Source organism: Cyclopterus lumpus, chromosome 18, assembly GCF_009769545.1.
Source record: "Cyclopterus lumpus isolate fCycLum1 chromosome 18, fCycLum1.pri, whole genome shotgun sequence".
Classification (NCBI taxonomy): domain Eukaryota; kingdom Metazoa; phylum Chordata; class Actinopteri; order Perciformes; family Cyclopteridae; genus Cyclopterus; species Cyclopterus lumpus.
In genome coordinates, this window is record NC_046983.1 from 13,719,408 (window position 1) to 13,740,804 (window position 21,397).

At 41.3% G+C, this 21,397-nt stretch overlaps 2 protein-coding genes across 4 annotated transcripts; both read right to left on the minus strand.

Annotated features, from left to right (window-relative positions):
* Nucleotides 1–542: 542 nt before the first annotated feature.
* nectin4a (nectin cell adhesion molecule 4a) lies at nt 543–14,748 on the minus strand. Of its 2 annotated transcripts, XM_034557619.1 has the most exons (12): nt 14,180–14,748; nt 13,742–14,066; nt 10,473–10,655; nt 9,907–10,074; nt 8,636–8,914; nt 8,001–8,118; nt 4,477–4,631; nt 4,215–4,374; nt 3,812–3,887; nt 3,436–3,498; nt 2,839–3,027; nt 543–2,696 (listed from the first exon to the last, which is right to left on the minus strand). In XM_034557619.1, the coding sequence occupies exons 2-12, from the start codon at nt 13,788–13,790 to the stop codon at nt 2,304–2,306; spliced, it is 1,833 nt and encodes a 610-aa protein (XP_034413510.1). In that variant the 5' UTR covers nt 13,791–14,066; nt 14,180–14,748; the 3' UTR covers nt 543–2,303. The 2 variants fall into 2 exon arrangements, with proteins under 2 accessions (XP_034413510.1, XP_034413511.1); XM_034557620.1 differs by lacking the exon at nt 14,180–14,748 and having other exon boundaries at nt 2,863–3,027; nt 13,742–14,129.
* A 103-nt stretch (nt 14,749–14,851) lies between these two features.
* Nucleotides 14,852–21,261, minus strand: fcer1g (Fc fragment of IgE, high affinity I, receptor for; gamma polypeptide). Of its 2 annotated transcripts, XM_034557623.1 has the most exons (5): nt 21,046–21,259; nt 17,401–17,492; nt 16,662–16,709; nt 16,280–16,303; nt 14,852–15,642 (listed from the first exon to the last, which is right to left on the minus strand). In XM_034557623.1, exons 1-5 carry the CDS (start codon nt 21,113–21,115, stop codon nt 15,589–15,591), a joined length of 288 nt encoding a protein of 95 aa, XP_034413514.1. In that variant the 5' UTR covers nt 21,116–21,259; the 3' UTR covers nt 14,852–15,588. The 2 variants fall into 2 exon arrangements, with proteins under 2 accessions (XP_034413514.1, XP_034413516.1); XM_034557625.1 differs by lacking the exon at nt 16,280–16,303 and having other exon boundaries at nt 21,046–21,261.
* Nucleotides 21,262–21,397: the final 136 nt, after the last annotated feature.

The following is a 21,397-nucleotide window of genomic DNA, read 5'->3' on the forward strand; positions in this document are numbered from 1 at the left end:
AAGCAGCCCATGATTAAAACCGTATCATTGAACCTCATTTTCATAGGAGGTGCCTGGACAGAGGGGCTGGCACCTCAAAGTGGGCACCTGCCCCATGGCTCCCAGACCCCGAAGGAGTCACGCTGTGTTTACTTTGTTGTAAATTGGTTTGTGGTATTGTGATTTAACTGTAAATTAGTTTGGCAAAACTGAAATTATAACAGCATCGGGGTGTGCTCATACTTTATTACCAATTATGTTCTTGCCTTGTATGGCCTTGTGTCTAAATCCAGTTTTTAGTTTTTAGTGGATGTTATGCGTATATGGTGTCTTGTCTTGAATTAATTTGTACCATGAGCTAACTCAAACATAATGCATAAAAGCATAATGTAACAGGATCCATAGGCTACGCACCCAAAGTTTGAGGAACGGTTAATCATGTCCTTCATGTGGCCAAGGGCACCTTAACTCCTGCAAAAATTCAATTCACTTGCAAGCCAGAATACATTTCAGTGTATTTTTCCTATTTTGAAGGTCCAGAAAATAGTTTTAGTTAACATAAATGTTTTACAAAAACCATGCACATTTATTTCCAACCCATCAATACAAACTGATACCCATACAAATACCTTTTAAAGAAATGACCTGGAAGATAATTTCCCCCAAATCACAGTGGAATGCAGAGTCTTTCATAGTTCTGTCGTTTTGCATTAGGCTCATTCAGGTCCCTGCACTTTCCAGCAGTAAACATCAGGGGGCGCTGTCTACAGCAAAAGCAACCCACATTAACACACAACACCACTTATCTGTTGCTCTTTCTTACCTGTTAGGTTGCCAGTAAGTCTTATGGTACATTGCCTTAGTCAAAAACTAATATGTGTGTTGTATTTACAGAGGGTAACATGAATCAAACCATGTAATACATGTGTGGAGAACAAAATAATACTTCATATTTGCCAAAAAAAGCTAAAGTATTTTCCCTATGGCACCTTGCTTCCCATATCGGGGCTGTAACAGAACCCAACACTGATGTATATGAAACATATCCACTATTATGAATCTACAGATAAATAATACATGTCTGGTTTTGACACAATACTAAAAATCTGTACCGGTTCATGTCAAATTCTCCTTGGAAAGGCATTGTCTTGTCTTGGATGTTGGAAAAACATCCAGCTGAAAGAAGAAACATACAGATACAGTAGGCTGCGTCCACATTGGTGGCAGCCTTTGTTTGTCTCTATAGTCTCTAGTGTTAAAGTCCAGATTTATTCACAAAAGCAGCACGCGATCAGTAAAAAAAAGAAAGAAAAAAGCGAAAGAAAAATGTACATTACAAACATGTGGTAGCTTTTTCCAGCTTTCATCTACTGTGTATGTGTGTGCATACACATAAGCGCACACCTGTATTAATTTAGTGTGTGCGCATGATAAAAATACCATCCTCACATAGGAGATGGAACAGGGTATATTAACTGTATATCTATGTGTATGCTTTACTATTTACCGTATTGAGGATTTGGGTTTTAAAAAAATATTTTTTGAAAAAAATCCTTTGCATATTTGTACAGATTTAGAGATTGCCAAATCACTACATGTATAGGACACATTAGTCGTGTTTTGTCTGTATGAAGCCATTATCTGATCCAACATGTCTCAGTGCTTCAAATCAAAGTCCCATGACAATGTGGAGGTATGCATGTTGCAAGGTGTGGCATGACAGGAACTACCCCACAGTTTGGATCTGATTCCAAACCGTGTTGTGTAAGGGAACTCAACACAGGCACAGTTACAGATACACTGAACCCAGCATCCATCCGCCCTCCTTCCAGAAGTGTTGCAATGTCCGTTGCCGATGTACCAATTTCCCCACAGACTCCACCCCTTCTCCTGAATTTCTTGATTTCCTACTGTACATTTTCGACAGCCCCCATAAAAATGTATGCCAGCTGCATTCACCTGTTTGCTTTCTAACGAAAAGCAAACAGATTGCGAAAGACAAGCAAGGAATAGTGTCTGCAAATAAACGCTGTCGTAGCTGCACTGGAAATATTGCGACATTGTTTTCGTTTGTGCCGGTCATCCTGAGGAATACAGAGCACCCTGTTGATCACAGAACACCCGGCAGACATTGGACATCCAGAAATGTCCAGGAGATGCTTCAGAGTAGAGTTTTTTTCCGCTTAGGATTTTATTCTATTGCACCATATTCCCACACAATAAAGAAGATGCAGCATTGCAGTCAAGGTGCAGATTGTTCATACCTGACCACCAAACATTTACTGTGTGTCTTGCCGTTTCACGTGTTATTTTCCAGCTGCCCGCTAAACTATCTGGGCCTTGTGGATCAGGGAAGTATGTGGACTGACCACAGTGGGGCTTGGCTGGCGTTTGGGTCTAAGTATGCCATTTGTCTGCAGGTAGCGGGTACTGTGAGCTTCGGACACCTGGGAGCTGTTGGTCTCGCTGTCCTGGTCATCAGGATGCTCCTGACTGGCGGGACCCCCCAAACCCTCATCGACTTCATCCTCGTCATCTGTCACCGGTGGGTAGTTGCGGCTCAGAGGAGGCTGCTGGTGATTCTTGGTGACGCTTCCTGGCCCTGAACCCCCATCTGTTGGCATAATGGCGCTGCCGTTCAGCTGTCTTACAATCTCAGTGGACTGCACCATCTGGAAGGCTGATGGCAGGAGGGGAGGGTGGAAACGAGTTTCCTGCTGCGAAGACACGGAGTACACACACTATATAATTGCATCACCATTAGGGAAGCATGCAGAGGTTAATAATGCATTCCACAATTTGGTGTGATCAGGCTTTGACGCTCGCACCAGAAGTACGCATGCACAAAGACACACTTACTAAAGAAATAGCGCTGTTTCTCACGTATGTCTCCACTCTGAGTCGGCTCTCCTCGTCTCGGTCCAAAGGCCTGCTGTCTCTTCCCCTCCGCGTGTTGTTGTGCAGGACTGGCCTTCCCAGGTAGTCAAATGCTCCTCCTCCCCGTCCACCCGAAAGAGTAGATCGGCTGTCCCGGCAGTTAGCTTGCTCCTGCCAGCGCGGGGGACATCGATCAGTATTCACTCATTCACCGATTAGATGCACAGGCTGTGTTGTCCTTTGCACACTTATTCGTTGATTATCAAGCAGTATTCATTCATGAGATCACGTCATACTGAGGTAATTTTTGCTTCTCGTGTTAATTCATCAATTATCGCAACAGTTCAACATTTTAGGATATATGTGACATAACACCACAGATGAAATTAAAACGGACAGTTTTACATTTTGGGGGGAAAAAAATCATTTCCAGAAATTGAAAAGCCATACTCCAGAAACAAAAGGCGCATAAAAGTAGCTCAAAGGTCTTCAACAATATAACGCGTTGTCGTTCATAATAACGACAACGCATCAATATCCGAAATGCACTCCATTCAGAATTAGTAGTAGTAGACGAACCCCGAGGGAAGACATGCTGGTCCTCATGGTTCCCTCCACCCTCAGAGGAATGCTTTCCTCTGTCTGCAATGAAACCAAACAGAGAGCCAGATTAGATGTGTCACTGGGGGGAAAAGAAAGTCCATGCCCTTTCAAAACTTCCTCAGCAACTCGCTTGTAGGCAAAGCAGTGACGAAAGACAGGCAAGATCTTATCATTTGATTGCCACAGTATTATAAGGTGATCATCACAGCACAAATTCTAAATACGGATCCTCCAATAAACCATTGAGTGAAACATATGGGAATCAGGACGTGCAAACACACAGGAGGAAACACAAGACGGAGCTGCAGTAGGACAGCAAGCTCAGTGTGTAGAGAATAAGTCAATGTCTTACCGTTCCTCTGGCATCTGTGCTGACAGAGTTCACTCTCCTGAACGAAGCTTGCCTGGAGAGAGTGCTTATTTCCTCCCTGTGAGAAACGAGAGACAGAGATCAAAGATATATATCAAAGGATTCACTGAATTGTTCACCGTGTACGTTTCTATGCAGTTCATCCTGAATATTTTTCATGTTTTATTCAGTGCTATCAACAGGATTTGACACTTTGTGCGCCTCTAATTTAACTTAACTCGCTCTACTGTTGTAACTGTCACATGTAATATGCTTAATATTCCTGATCTGCTCCATTGTTAGTCTTTATCATTGGTTTAATCTTCCCTGCGGAGATCATTAAGGTTTCATCTCGTCTTATCTCATCTTGATTAAAATTATTAAAAATAAATAAAAATCAACGTACTTCCTCACAGTGAGCTCCCTCTCCAGTTTCTTGTTCTTGCGTTTGTGATGACACGTGAGGGTGATGACGACGATGAGCATCAAGATCAGCAGCCCCCCGGCCACTCCCCCCACGATGATCATCAGCATGTTTTCCATCAGGCCCCGTGACTGGGAAGATTCTGTCAAACGGAGAGTCGGCGGGGAACTTGTCTGGATTAGATGGATGCACACATTTATTCTTATTATAGTCAGTATGTGATGTTGATATTACTGTCGTCTACCTGCCACACTAATCTCCACCTCCGCCTTCCCTACGCCCACGTCATTCTGCGCCACACACTGGTATGTGCCTCCATCTGACGGGCTGAGGGGTCTCCCAAAAGCTAGTGTTCCATTAGGGTGGGGGATGACACCTTCCGGCAACTCTGCCCCCATTCTGCATTCAGAAACAAAACAAAGATTAACCATTGAGCTTCACTAGGGAGGGACTAGTTTGGCTTTTACATTTTTGTCTGTCTTAATACATATGACAAAAATAATATTTTTGTCATATGATACATGTATACATTTTGGCAAGATTGTGAGTTGTTGTTTTTTGTCAAATTTTGGAAGTTCACTTTTCAGCTTCTAGAATAAAACACTCACATAAATATTCCCAATAAAACCCAAAAAGATCAAAGAAAGTGTATCCCATGGCCATCACAGAATAAAACCATGCCTTCTATTATATCAGACTTCTAATCTAATTGACTGCTTTCTGCCAGATTGAGCCATGTTCTCATGTTTGCACTATGGGGCAAATACATGATGCTTAACTGGTTTTGATGCGTATAGTATTGAAGCAGTTTTTAGAAACGGTACATGTTTATCCTCTCAGGTAACAAGTGGGACTCATCAACATATCCCAGACAGACAAGTATAAATACTGAAAACCCTCCCCGGCTCCAAAGAAACAAGTACCAAAAGTACATAACCCCCGTCTTTTCTGAACCACTCTCTGTTTATGAAGCTGACATTTCTGTCGCTGGTGGACTTTCCTTCGTTCAGCCTCTGACTGCTCGTGCTGACCACGCCACCGCTTCTGCTTTTTATTCTTTTCTGATTTGTTTCTGTTACACATGATCGATTAGTGAGCAAGGGTGGCAGATTCTGCATTTATTTATTTACATTAAAAAAAAGTTTTGTTTTTCAATTCCTTGTCCAGTGCTGCGTCAACAATGCCCCTTAATGGTTTGGAACCAGAGTGACTCATGAGAGATTGTGTTAGAAACTTGGATGAGCAACACAGTGCAGGGTGTTGTCTCAGTGTTGTTGTTTTGAGGACATGACTCAATGTTAATCTCCGCCTATTACTACCATTATCAACCTGCATTGCCCCAGAAATACCGGCTGTATTTCCTCTTCTTATAGGATGCAGTGAAACATACCTACTGTTCCATTCACAGGGGCTTCACATATTCTACCACCAGCAGAGAAGAGGAACTATCTGTACCACATGACTCAGCTTCATGATAACATATCTCACACAGACCTACACACTGTGCTTCCTTTTCCTCCTCTCTCCGCTCCCTGGCTCGCCCCAACCATTCTGTAATCCTGCTCCCACTAGTTCTCCTCTGTAGTCGGGGCCGCTCATCCCTTTCGCTTTACCCCCCTCGAGCTCCCTCCTTCGTGCGAAACTCATCCCATCTGTCTGTTCTCGGCACAAGCTGCAACACGACACTGTGACACCAGCTATTACTTCACCCGCCGCCTTTTATTGACAAAGCCAACAGGTCCGCCCGCTGCAACAGCAGCACATTTGTATCTGTGCGTGTGTTCATGGGAAAGGCCTGCACGAGGAAGGAGAGGTTGCCCATAACTCTGGATGTGTGTGTGTGTGTGTGTGTGTGTGTGTGTGTGTGTGTGTGTGTGTGTGTGTGTGTGTGTGCGTGCGTGCGTGCGTGCGTGCGTATGTGTGTACGTGTGCGTGTGTGTGTGTGTGTGTGTGTGTGTGTGTGTGTGTGTGTGTGTGTGTGTACATGTGTGCTCCTGTGACTAACAACAAGTAATGTGTACATCATCTCCCCACTCAGCATTTTTTTTGACCTTCTTTACTATTAACAGCGCCCCATCTGAGTGTCAGGAATTCTTCCCTTGGGGCCTAACTGTCACTTCTCCTGATTCCATGGGAGACTTCGAGTCACTTTTTTGTGGCTCACAATTTTCTCGCCAAACTCTATGCCACACCCTGAGAATATCTCTAACGCACCAAAAGGAAAAGGTTTACAAATGTGGCAAGGTGACTCAAGCAGAAGGAGTCAGGCATCTGAGTCAAACCCTCGTCTGGGTTTAGAGCTGCAGCGATGTGCCGCATTTCTACATGACATACGCAACATCTGAGCCTGTCAGTTTCCATCGAGGCAGCAGAATCAGGAGGTGACAATGCCAGGACTTGTTTGGTTAAGTGGAAAGGGTCATTTTAACCTAAAGTTTAATCTGTAAATGACGAGGACCCATTAACAAGTAATCACACAGATTAAGCATATGCTTACAACCATTTGTACTACCGGGGGCTGTTTGGATTCTAAATATTTTCAACTTAAATGCTTCAGTCCTATTTCATGGTGAAAACACATTTCAAGTTCAATCATGTCAAGTTAAGATGAGATAATCCTTTATTTGGCCCACAGTAGGGGGAATCCACAATGTTCCATACCTTTAAACGGATGGAGATCTTATTCAAATTGCATTTATAGCTTAAATTTTGAGTGTTTTCAGAAAATGAACAGTAGCGATACTGGCACAGTCCTAGTATATTCAGATATGTAAACCTAATCTAAAGTTGACTTTCAGGAAGTGCAACCATTCAAAAATATGAGACGTGTATCACAATCAAATCAGAGTTTCTATTGGCCCACAGCTAACGTGGGCTTGTTTTATTGACGCAATTGGTCTCCATCTGTTGATATGCAGTTTGTAATGATACAGCACATTTTTATAGTTTATAACAAATTATTCCGCGACCCCCTCTTCCCCCGAACTAAAGTACTGAGTGCATTTTTTATCTTCTTGAACATTTGCATTACAGCTTTTTGATTATTTCAAATGTGCGTTGTTTACATCCATGTCTATTTGCAGACCGTTGTCGTCTCTGACTTTAGTGAGCGCGTTGCTACATTCCCTGCACAATACTGGTCCCTACTGTCAATCAATGGACTACTGTTAACAGAAGGCAGGAAACCATCAGCAGGTATGTGTCTCGTGCCACCAGCAGACAGAGACCCACTCATAAAAACTAAATACATATGGTACAGGGTTACTATGCAGATTTACTTTAGTTACAGTTTCAGTGTTGGTTCTTTACTGTCAGTACAATGTAATCAGTCAATTACAAGTATTTGTCAGACAAATACAACTCAGGACCTTTTATGAAACTTCTCTATTTAAATTGAGTTAATAATAAAAGATGAGTTAATTTCCCTAAACCGGTTATCCCAGTTTACATTGCATGTCAATATTGCTTTGACATGGTCTTTGAGATAAACACGTCGTCTAGTCTGGAGCACACAGTTACATGTAAGAAGAGCCGGATTGGAGAAATAATGAAAACACCCCCCAGTACCCTGGAGGCGTTTTGACTGCGTCTGGCATTGACTTTGGCTCACGAGGATGACCTGAGTGCACTGAACACCCCATGTATACCCTGGAATGGTGGAATTGCAGCAAAATATAATTGGTCTAATTACTGTCTTAAGTTAAGAGAAAGGTAACAGTGACCAGACACATCAGAGTTAGTCACACACAAGGAGCAGACAGATTGTACCTGATCCAGGTGAAACTCTGTGGTTTGGGGTTTCCTCCACTCACACACCTCAGGGCAGCATTCTCCAAACCCACGGACCAGTCTCCATTGAAGCCAGACACCTCTGCGTGTGGAGGGACTGGGAGAAAAAAAACATATGTTATCAGCTTGTTTCGCTGAGGCACGTGAGGGTAAAACTAAAGAAACCAAAGACCAGGAGCAAATGTGGGGTCAAGCTTTTCAACTAATGCCGTTGTATGTAGGACAACTTCTAACGAATGTGATGTTTTACAAGTAAGCAACAAAGTATACAGCAACAAAGCCAACGTTCATAGTTGTAGGGCCCTAAAAATATCCTGTAACCACACAAGGGCCATGTATTAGGGTTTTTTAAGAAGTTTCTCCTTCAACCTTTTTCAATAGGGAATATAATAAAGTAAAGAAATGCAAATAAAACTGAGTAATAAAGAGAGGAATGTAAAGAGCAAAAAATCATTATGAAGTCTCTTCCTGATTTGAAGTAAAAAAACAAGAAGTAAAGCTGTGCTACCCGATGTTGAGACAGATCCTTGTTCTTCTTCTTGACCAAGGGACCGATTCAAACCTGACCTTTTATAAAGCACCCCTTCCTGTGTATATTTCTGATGAATACTCACAGTGCACCACCAGCCTGTTTGTGAGCCTGCGGGGGTCTGTCATCGTGGGATGCCACACCAGACAGTCCAGCATCTTGCCGTTCATGCTCCTCAGGGGGTGCAGGGAGTAATGCGAGGAGACCGCCCCGTTGTCGGAGGAACGATCGACGGCCTGGCCATTCAGGTCGGTGTCCCAGGAGAGGCGGGGAGGCGGGCGGGCAACAGAGCGACAGGAAGCGGCCTGTCGGTAGGGCTGTCCCTCCACCAGAATCACAGGCTCCAGTGAGGCGATAGGAACAGCTGGAGGGGAGATTGTCACAAGCATTGTCAGAATGAAGATAACAATGATAAGTCAACACACTTAGCAATTGGTGTTGAATGCACACATAGACAAGACACAAACATATTTTATCAATTGGTGTCTTAGTAAAAGGGCTTATCCAACATGATCAGACACATCTTCCTCAAAATGTAGAATTATTTGGGTAATTTCTCTTTAAGGGATGTCTTTATTTGTGTTTTTTTCTGTGCTTTTCATATTTGTTTAAAGTGGGCGGGGCTCAGAGTCAAGTGTTTCCTGTTTGTAAGTGTTAAATGAACTGTTAAGTAATAACATTATAATAATAACAATTTCAGTCTATCTTTTTTGCCTTTAACTGTGCTTGTTGCTTCTTTAGTAATGCTACAGAGAGTAACATAACTTGTTATTTATTAAATGATCACGGTCAGGTTGAAAAACTGAAATGGCATGTTCAAAATTAGCCGGTAGCTGACGGTTAAAACGTTCACTGAACAATGAAAATTAAGTTCTTAGAACTTTATTATGACTTGCTTATTCAAGACTTCCAGGACACTTTGACACCCAGGAAATAAATTTGACAAGTGGACTACTACAACTTGTATTTCAGGTCTAAGAAAGAGATAACAAATATAGAATAATTAACCAATTTAAACATGTACAAATATGATCAATGGTGGTGTGGGATAATAATGTAGAAATGTTGTAAATTGAGAAAAAAGTGTCTCTAAAATGCTTATCAGATTTAAAATCCAATGAATATCCTGATTTATTGAAATTATTCCTTATGAAATCCCATTATGTTTCCTAAGATGGTGATTATTAGCTTTTGAGGAGCATAACAAATGCTCAACTTGTGTGTGAAAAATTACTGACAAACAAGTACCTGTAAGTATGTTATGTATGTATATGCGATTATGTTATTATATCATCAGGCCTCATTATGTCTTGTATTGAATACATCTATTTGCACGGCCAGGAGGAAGGGACTTACTCCACACGACGACGGACATCTCTCTGTCAAAGTTGCCGGAGGGGAAGGTGCTGATGCGGCAGAGGTATTTCCCCTCATCGGAGACCTCCGTGCTCATGATAACCAGAGACGAGTCCAGGGTGGGCTCGCTGCTTTTGAAGCGCACACGTTGAGACCACGTCCCAAACGCTGCAGAGAGGCAGAGAAGATGGAGAGAGGCACAGAGTGTGAGAAAGGGAGAGAGTTAAAAGACCATGTGTGAAAGGATCGGGTGTGATAAATAACAAAATTAGGCCCAGCAAGTTTAAAACAAACTTTTAGGGTTTCTTTTGTCACTCTCTGTTCTGTTTTATCTGGCATGTATCACACTCACAATGGGTTTAGATGTTTTTAAACTGCTGCCTTAAAGCGCTATTAGTTGTATGAGCAGTTGTAATATAAGATGTGCTCGCTGTAATGAGCATAGAGGAGCGAGTGCTATGATAAAGATAGGGCAAGTTGTTCAGTGTGAAGAAATTCTTGAAGAAACTTTTTGGAGCCTGCGGCAGAGAGAAGGCCACAGGAACTAGGCCATTGTACCTACTGACCTGTTTGTCCATTAGTATGGTGTGCAGTGATGATCTGCTGTTTAAACTTATACCAGGTGACCTGCACCACCACAGTGTCACCAGTGGGCTGGTAGCGACAGGGCAGGACGGTCTCCTCCTCTGCCAGGGAAAGTATGGGATCTCTTAGGGGGGGATCCACAAAGTTTCCCCATGTCACTGTCACTAAAAGAAGAGAGGAGTAGGTAAGTATACATTGAATGAGGAAGAGATCAATCTGAAATCAGTCGTCTGAGAGATCCTGAAATTAGCTTGTTTCAGTGTGCAGTCCAGCCTAAAAGCTCCCTGAGAGTGACCTTTGACCTTCAGTCTGAACCTGTAGTTACTTACAATATAAATAATAAAAGTGCACAGGAAAACTGCTCTTGTTGCTAATTTTCTAACTTCAAAATAGAGTACCTATATTAAGAAGAAGCTATTATTACAAAAGCATGTGCACTTCCCACTGAAGAATGTGGTCTAGCCTTTATCTTTGCTGACCTTTCCAGTTCAACCTAACTCGGCTGCGTCGAGTGAATTAAACAAAATGCATGTACATTTTGGTCCAAGCTTCTTCTTTGTCACTGAAGTTAATTAAAGGTTCTCTGCAACATTCAGAGCACTAAACAACTATTAGCTCTGTAGAGATATTGTGTAGTAATGTCTACCTTTTAGTGCATGTTAGTGCATGTGAGCATGCTCCACTGGCTAGCTCATGGCCGCCACTCTGCACTGCACTTATATAGCGTTCACAGCTGATAACATCGTGGTAGTTTCCAGAACACGGTTGGCTGTGTGAGCGCTGTTCTGTTGCACTGTTTGTGCTGTCGGCACCGTTAGCTTCTCAGCCTTGTGGAGGCAATTGATATGCTTGCAATTTGAAATGCTGCTTGCTTTCTTGTTGCGTTTCAGATTAGAAGATGGATACCACTCTCATATCTGTCCGTTAAATATGAATCAACAGCAAGAAGCCAATTAGCTTAGCTTAGCTTAGCATTAGGGGACTCCTTTCACTCTCCCGCCAGGAGAGCGAAAACACGCCCTTCCCGATATGTCTAAATTCCCTCAATATTGTGTTTCCTAATGTTTCAAAGTGTCAGTGTTCCTACAGTTTCCATGAAATACATATTTCTGCCCTTGTATCCAAAAAATAACACGTTCACAGAAACTATCGCGGCATGCGTGACAACACATATTCAGACTGCAAGAATATAAATGTCAGCCAAGAGGAGCAGAGACGGGGTTTAGAAAGTCCACGCCAAGTGGAGACAGACAAGAGGGAGGAGAGAGAAAACAAGTTGTCCGTCAGAAAAAAGCACAGGGGAAGAAGGTATGCTGCTTGACTCGTTCGAGATAAGTATTCACAGCAAACTAATAGAGGTTTACCTCAGTGTCTGGACAGAGTGAGCCTTTCAACGACTCAGGAAACACACAAGGCACAAACACACACACGTGTGTATAGTGTGTTTCACACTGCAACACGATAGACCACAAACGCCCCGACGACACTGAGTCAGATTATATCTTTTGCTGTCCACTAGCAATCTCATAGTGCCTAAGTGTGCACACACTTAGGCACGAGATGCTGATTCCTGCAACCTGCGTGGTTGACAAGACATTGCAATAGTTTGTTTGCAACTCTCAGGGGGATATTCCTCTCGGCATGCTGCGAAAACATAATTGTGTGTTGTGAAAGCTCTGCTAGTGCAAATGAGTAGCATGCTTGCCACCTAAAAGCATGGCCAGGTGATTCATCATCACATAATTATGTTGCTGCTCTTGGCACCAGGATTGTGTTGTTGTTGGTGATTGATTCCCTTTCAGAGGGGGCAATTTTCAGATGACCATGACACTGTTGACACTGAAGGAAAACAGCTTGCAGGTGGATTCCTCACAACATGACAGACCTTCTGTATGCAAGCTGAAATACAAAATAGGGCTGGCCTTTTCATCAGTGGATGATCTAATCAGTCAAAAAAGTCCTCTTGAAACATGTATCTCTGATCACTCTTTTGTTTGCCAATATAAGCAATATAGTTATTGTGCAGACATCAGTTCTAATTTGTTCTACTAATCACTGTTTTCACAAGTCTATATTTCCACTATTCACTATAGATCTACTTTTAAAGGTATACAAGTCCCTATGCAGTTGTTTGCATCATAATTGTTTGTTTCCTGCAATAACACAAAACCAAATGGGAAAATACCAATAACTGTTGGTCGAGGGAACAAAGTCAGAAATCTGAAGTATTTGACGAATGGAAATTTTGAGACGCTGCTAGATGAGAAATTGAAGGGATTGCTAAAGCAGTTTGTCCTGAGGGGGAAATTAATGTCTAAATGCTGCTGAGACACTGAATGTGAGCTTCATGGTGACATAAGAGAAAAAGTCAGGGAATCATCTAAATAATTAGGATTCATCCACTGGGTAGGCTACCAAGGCAAAAAAAGGCCAATTCATACAATGGTTGTCCGTCACACACATGACTTTGTTAATCCACACGGATTTCCCGTTAGACATTTACAACAGACAACGCAACTTTGACCACGTTCACAGGTTTGGGTGTTTGGGTGTTTGCGTGTTTGCATGTCTCACCCTCAGGAATTCTTACAGGTGTTGATTCCATATCTGATTTAGGAGAATCTGTTCGGATATGTCAGTGGGTATGTGATTCATGCATTTACCAGCAGACCGGATGAGTGTACTGTGCAGACAGGTGTGTTTTTCCATGAATTTGTGCGGTGTGTTTGTCACCCTTAGGTTGCATTTACAACACACGCACACACACGCACGCACACACACACACACACACACACACACACAGTCTTACTCGAAGGGCCCACAGTTCCCCTGGATCAGGCAGGAGGGGAATTGATCAAAAGCAACCAGTTTTTCCAGAAATACCAGATGTGTTTTCTTTCACAGCACGGCTCCAGCTAAGTCTATCATCACCAGTGTACAGAACCTGGCTTGTGAATATGCATGAGACACCTTTCTAAATCTTATTTCTTCATTTGTAATGTTCGTCTAAACATGACCATTCGGCCTGTTGCAATGGTGTCAAGAACAGGCCTATTGTAGGGTATAGAAGTATTATAGGGATGTTTATCAAACAGTCTACAATAAGGTCACTACATAAGTGTTGTTGAGGACAGCTTGCATGCCCTGAGGGAATATCACATCCGACACCAGACAGGATAAAGACACAGACATGCTGTAAACTCAAAAATAAAAAGAACACTGTATGTATGTGCATGGAAAGCCTTCTTACCAAAGATCCAAAGGACACAGAGACACAGTCTGGTCGGCAGAAGTGTCATTCTCCTCGGCAGTTACTGTTAACTCTGCACAAGCTGGGACAATATCAGCACTGAAACAAAGCTCATCGGTCCAGGTAATGGTATCCTAAATGGCAGGCATGCATGAGGCACTGAGGCAGACTCATGCTTCCATCCTAGATCCCTTCCAAAGTCCCGTCCCGTCACGGCCAAGGAATACGTTATGTTACAGTTGTAAAAACTCGGTCCTTCCGGAAAGTGTAAGTCCTCTCAGTTTGCTTGGTGTTGTTTTGTCAAGCACATGCCATCATGTGTGCCCTTTAGAAAAAAGAAGGAGCAGCTTTACCTGTTTGTGATACACCTGTTTGAGCTTCCCCTCTCCCTCCCTCCCTCTCTCTCTCTCTCTCTCTCTCAGACACACACAGACCTACCCACAGTCACACGCACGTACATGCACTCCAGCGCCGAAAGTCACCATTCCGGTTCGGCTGAGGCAACATGACAGTTATTTTCTCGTCTTTACATGCTCTGCTCAGAGGAGAGGCAGGTGAAAAGCAAATATTAGTTCAAACTATGTCCAAGTGACGCAGGCTGGATATCATAAGAGACTGCTACATTAGGGTGATGCCAAAACAATAGGTGCCTCCTCCCATAAGAGGAAAACTAATTCATCTTTTAATTTTGAATGGGATAATTACAAACATTAGGTTGAGCATCATTAAGACACTTTGAAGGATTTCATAATCCAAATCATGGGAATAAACAGAAATCTGCCCTGGGCCATTTAATATCCTGATGAAATGTCATCTACAACACCTCATAAATGAATAGTACATCATGTTTCTCCTGCCTTGTCCCCCCCAATCCTTTTCTCCTTTATTTGTTACACGTCTCAAATCGGTCTGATCTGGGTTAAATAATGTAACAGATCAAAACTTCTCAGACTGACATAAATCTTTAGGAGCTTCATACAAACTTTTATACAACTGTTTTAGCCAAACCACTGTCAGAAAATGTTGTCTGTTGAGCTTATGACGACCAGAGGTCTACCACTCCCGATACAAACATAATATATACAGATTTTCCAGAATGTAACACTGCAATTCAAAGAGAGACAACGTTATTTAATAAGCACGTTGAACATTTAATAGGTTTTTCCGTATGTATAACAGCTCTATGCATCTTACAGGCAGCAGTTTACATCGCAATCTTTACAGCAGTCCATGTTATTTCCTTGATTTCTTTCAGACTCCTGTGTGTGTGCGTGAGTGTGTGTGTGTGTGTGTGTGTGTGTGTGTGTGTGTGTGTGTGTGTGTGTGTGTGTGTGTGTGTGTGTGTGCGTGTGCGTGTGCGTGTGCGTGGACTTGTAAGGACTTCACTAAAGACACCATCACTGCCATCCTGTGGTGTGCAGGAAACACTGCTCAGTATCTCTGTAAGGCTGGAGCTTTAACTGTAATTCACCTTCTACCATGTTGCACAAGAGTAGAATACTTTTAATATATTTCAAATGGCCTTAAAGAGGAAGTTAGTTGGACTGTCTGACACATGACATAAAACATCCATCCACAACATTACATTTTTTGTTTAAATGAATTACGATATAAGATGTGTCTGAAGCGTTAGTTTTCAAAACATGTTTGCGTCAAAATTAAATATGTGCAACAGACCTGTAAAAAATAAACTTAATAAAAAAAACTTTATATAGTTAAAGTTATGCATTTCTGAGGGATCAACTTCCCTGTTTCTGTGTCGTCCTTTGTAGCTTACCACTCATTCTACAAAAGCAAAAGGGGAACAAACATTGATGCATGCACTTTTTGGACTTTCGGTCATTGTGTCACTTTTTCATGCCAATACTTTCATAAGTGTCCTGGGCATGAGGAGTCAACCCCTGGAAGGAAGACAGAGAGGGATAATGAGACATTTAGGGATAACGCTATTATTTAAAGGGGACGTATCATGCACATAGTCAGGTTCATACTTGTATTTTGGGTTTCTAATAGAACATATTTACCTGCTTTAATTCTCAAAACACACATTATTTTCCACCACAATGTCTGTGTGAATATACCTGGATTCACCCTCTGTCTGAATCGCTCCGTTTTATCCCCTGTCTCCTTAAGAGCCCCACCCATAAAAGCCCTGTCTCCTGTGATTGGTAGGCGTATTCCCATTTGCACTTTGGCCATCTTCACACTCAATTGCCACCATAGACTCACGATCTGGGTCAACCACACAGAGTTTAGCACCAATTCTCCTCGTGGCGAGATAGTTGTGACATTATAACATTTACAGAAGTCCTGATGGCTCGTTTAAAGAAACCGGCTCTGTATACCGTCTGTGTGCATTTCTCTGGGTTGAGCGTTTTAAAATGTTTGCAGTATTCATATAGTACCTAGACCTGCTTTATAATTTTAAAAAAAAGAGATGGTAATCTCACTTTCTTCAATTTAATTTAATCTATTTTAACATTTAAGCCATCAGCTGTCCCCTATCTCCTTTACGTCATTCATAGCATCAAAACTCACCGTATAGATACCCTCTTCAACATTCTGTCAGGGATGGAAAACAACAATATTAGATGCAGTATCATTATGGCAACACACACCGTAACATTGTGTCTTTCTTGGTAATTGGCTGTAAGAGGTTGCCGGTAAACTTTAAGTATGTCCTCTGGATAAAGAGGAAGAACAATCTATCGGAGAAGTGCAAGCCAGAAATTAGCATTAGAGTTGCTTTAGAGTTGACTCTGACTCTTGAGATTATTTTTGCCTGTCTCGGGTTTGTTCACCGAGACTCCAGTTTGTGCTGTGGTGGATTGTATTCTCAGCTAACGAGCTTGTTCTAACCCCTCTACATTCATAAACAACAAGTCACGTCTTGATGTCTATTCTGTGTTTTTATTCTCACCTGCTTGCCCTTTGCCTTCTCAGCTGCAGCCTCCTTACCATTGTAGATCTGTAGAAGACAGTGTTCAATGAGTGATTATTGAAAGTAGCTACATGTGTCAAACTGTCGTTTTAACATCCATTGATAGTGTTTTTTATATGCTGTTTTCATCACAAGGAACTGTCATTTTAGGTGGAGTTTGGCGGCCCCTGTGAACAGAATGTGTAGTGTTTCCCAAGCACCAGAGACCTCTGAAGAAAACCGAGTTGACTACGTCGTCGTCACCCCTTCACTCCAGCGGGCCTAGCAATATGGTCTGGGCCTTTTTATAACGCCTTAAAAGTTGGTAACTTTAAAAAAAAAATTAAAAAGTCAGATGTTAGTGCATCAGAGCAGATTGCACTGCATCATGACGTGTGGAGAGTCAATAACAAACAAGTCCAGGCTCATCAAAGTCTTATTTTGGGAGCATATATTCATTATTTCGCGATAAAAAAAATCTAAATCTAAATTTAGCACTGTAAATGGTGTATGTCGGTACATCTGCATATGATATTCATGTATCCTAGCAAAAGGTTTTATGTCATTGTTCCTTCTTTTTTTCTGAATGCTGACAACAACCTATTCCACATTAACACTAACAATGTACCAGATTACTTTCTACACTTCTAAGTGATTCTGTGTTTGCAGACACATCATGTGAGTGATCCGTTTGATGCGTGCATGTTTCCGTAAAGGCAAATGTGGAGTATATGCAAACCTTGATTCTGCAGTAGAGAGCCGTCAGGATGATGCCGTACAGAAACAGGATTCCATCCAGCACGTAACAGATCTGTGGCTCTGTCAGAGCGGCTGAGGGGACACAGGGGGGCACTTGATTAGGAGCAAAGCCATTAGAACAGCATGTTGATGTAGTCATGTAAATAAAGGATGACATCATAAAGACTCATGACATCATCATCAAGCATTTGTCTCACATTGGTCCGTAAAGATTGCCTTTTCATTGCAAACATATATCTGGTGCTTTAGCTGTTGGTGCTCGTGTGAATATGACTGCTCTGCGGCCATGGGGCAGTTTTGGTCGTCCTTTACAAAAGAAGATTATTGAGTAACGCCGCTGTCACCATTTTAGATTGTGAAACAATCGGCAACTGCAGCCATTACGTAAGAAACCATTTGTATTATCCTAAATGCTACTTTGAGTAAGGGGAGATTTAAGGGGAGGACGGGTAGTGTGCGCCATTTAACGCTCTGTCAAACATCTTTATAAATATATAAGGACCTTTTAAAAAGTTTATCAAATAAGAATGAATGGAGGGGGTGATTTATGAAGAATACTTCTCACTTCTAGTCTTTTACTGAGAATCCCTGTAATGTGTCATTGTACCCATGCACAGAAAGGAGCAGGACTTCGGTGGAGCTCTAGATGGGATATTAGATAGATATTATTCAGTTGAAAATACTTGAACACCGATCGTATACGAGCTTACAAGCTTTTACAGATTAATGTTTTTCTATTGCTGTTGTTCAAATGGTCAGCTTCATTGGATACGCAACCGTTAGAAAAGTTTAGCTTCACACCCACACCGAACAGATTATTGACGACCACAAAAGATAGATATTGTGAAGGCAAATATAATGTGCATATCACAATATTATTATTGACCCTCCAAAGCTACAGAATCCACTTTTTGATTCCATTTTCAGCAGAATAATTTGAAAAGAAATTGGGCATAACGTAACACTTGTTCTAACTTCATGATAAGCGCCACCATAAATATCTGACACTAAGCTCAACATGCGATGCATTTCTGGATATGGACAACACTTTTGAAATACATTGGCCCTGGGTTAGCAGTCAATCAACGAAAAACATGAGCTGCAATGTTTCATGATTGTATGACAATAGCGTTGCAGCCACCGCCCGGTTCCCCCTCAGGTAAACAGTTTTGACTGTTTTTTACTGTTAGCGCTGTTGGCTACGAGCAGCCGGCTAAGGTTAACGTTGAGAGGCAATCAAAATGCTCCCAAACTCCTATAATGCACTTTTAATGTATAGGATAAATGTCGCGAACTGATCAAGCCAATTAATGCTTGTTTTTTTCAAACAGATCTTTGTTGTTATTTTATTAATGTTATCTCACAATCCATTGCTTTAATAAGTTTTCATTAGATGAGCACAAAGTTAATGGATTCATCTAAAGACACAAGCTCTGATTGGAATCTCTATTTCACAAAATACTGCTGAAAATAACACAGCAACAAATTAAAAAATAAGTAATTAAATTTAAAACAATTTCAAATTAAAACAGATGAGATCATGAAAACATTTTTAAAAAGTTTGAGAAGACAACGAACACATTGTGAGATGAAATGTGTATGACAGGAAGACACAATGTCAAACTTAAAAGCCTCTCAAAAGAACTACTTTGCGATGAACAAATTTAAGAATAAAAGAATCGACTTACACATAATGATTATTTTATAATGTACATGGACATCTAATTAATTACATTTCTAGTTCAATGCATCATTTAATTGACTCATTCTAATCAACCACTGGAAAGGATTCATGTGGCACTGTGTCCACAGCTTCATTGTGTTATATATAGATTTATATATTTGTTTGTTTTCTTGAATTTAAGTTTGAAAGTTTTAACTAAAGCCAATTTAACCATTGTTCAACAGAACTTTGAGGTGTTCATTTAACTTTTGACAATATCGTGTTACATTTTAATAAAATTCAAATGTAATTTGGAGTTTACATGTTAAAAAAAAAAAAAAAAAAAAAAAAGAACCTTGAGCACATGTCCTTTTCTGTCCCTTTGCTTTTTCTCAGTCACTAATTCAATGAAATGAACCACTTCTCCGAAATATGTGATGGTGTGATTATTTCCACACTTCCAAATAATGTTCCCTTTTCACACACATAATATAAACATCGGTTTGCTTTCTGTTACACTTCACGACGGACATAATTGGACATATTCGGCACGATCGTGTTTGGATGGACGATCGTGCCGAAAGTAAAAAAGGTAAACTTGGTTGTGAATGCCTCTGTTTATCTGTTGCCTTCGCTTCACCAGAGCTGGTGTGTTATCTTCAGGTTTTGGTTTCCGCAGCTCTCATGTAGCGTGTGTTCAAAGGAAACAGCGAACACAGAGTAAGCCCCTGAAAATAACTGATGGGGGGATAAATATTTCACAGTGTGACCCACCACCCATTCAATAGCTAACGAGTGGATCTCAGTGCACTTATGATAAATAAATCCCTGCAACAGATTGTTCAGGATTAAATAATGGGATTAATGCTGTGTCTATGTGCAGTTGTATGTATTGTGATAGAAGGCAAGGCTCTACGAGGGACGTATACATGCAGTTACAACATTTATCTTTTTAACTGCTCGGGTCACAAAGGGGATAGAGGATACATATTTTCAAAAGTGAGATCTTTCTCTTTAAAAAAAAAAAAAAAAAGACCTCCACACCAGTTGGCTGCGACTATAGACCGCGGATACGAGAAGTAGGCCAAAGTCAGCTGTGGTTTGGAATTAAAACTGAAATATCTTGGCTGTAACATCTCTTACAAAATGAACAACCCCTTCACATTTCTGAATTACACCAAATTTAAATTTACGTTATTTTCATTATCAATTGATCTCCCAATTATTTCCTTAATTAATCCATTAATAACTTATAACTGTAAAATATCTTTCTCTTTCAGTTTTTGTATAATTAATTGTAAGTTTTTTTTTGTGTCAGAGAATGTCCTGTTCTGTGGAAAATGATCAATTAAATAATAAAAGTAATTTGATTTAAAACCTCAGACTATATTGAAAAATGCCAATCCCTACTTCCTAGTTGTTGCATATTTCTATATCCAGTAGTTAATTGAGCCTTTTAAAGCAAAAGAAGCAAATCCCCACATTTGAGAAGCTGGAAACATTCAATCTTTGGCATTTTGGGATTCTTAAAACGGTTGGCAATTTTCTCTCAATCATTTAAAAAATAAATTGGGGGAAATTGTACCCTTCTGTAATATCTTCATGGCCTATTAGACGCCCAATGTTACCTGACCTTTTAAGGCTCGATATGTGTACCTATACTTTAAAATTGTAAAATTGTTTAATTTCTTGTTACTCATCATTCTCAACATAATAGCATCAAATAGTCGTATTTTCAAAACGTGTGTTTGTCTACAGCACGGGTTTCATCTAATTCACCATGAACAAAATAGATATGTTCTCCCAGGTTAACCACTCAACATGGTAGCTTCTGTTCAGTCACGCTGTATCTGAAGTTCTCATCAGATTGTTCTCGTCAGAGATGAAGCCGTCCCTGTTGTGACTTCGGCACATCAAACTGCCCAGTGTACGTACTTTAGTTTACAGAATATCCCAACTCACCAGACACTTTTCCAAAACTCATCCACAGAAAAATGACCACCAGTAATGGGCTCCTGTCCAACGCCGTCATGGTAACGCAGGCTCAACACGGACAACTGGGCTCCTGTAAAGTGGCCAGCACGCAGCGAGCACAACGACTTCTGGGTGGGGTTTTGGTCTGCGTTCTAGTGAACACTCGAGCGGTGCAGACTTCACTGCCAACAGGGGAAGTTGTGGTCGGAGCTCTAAGTCCATTTGTCTCAGATCTCATCAGGCCACTCCTCCTTTTAACACCAACCAGAGGAAGGACAAACGTTGAGGCCCTGGGCTCCGCTGTCACGCTTATTACTTAGATTTTCAGACACAAGTCAAG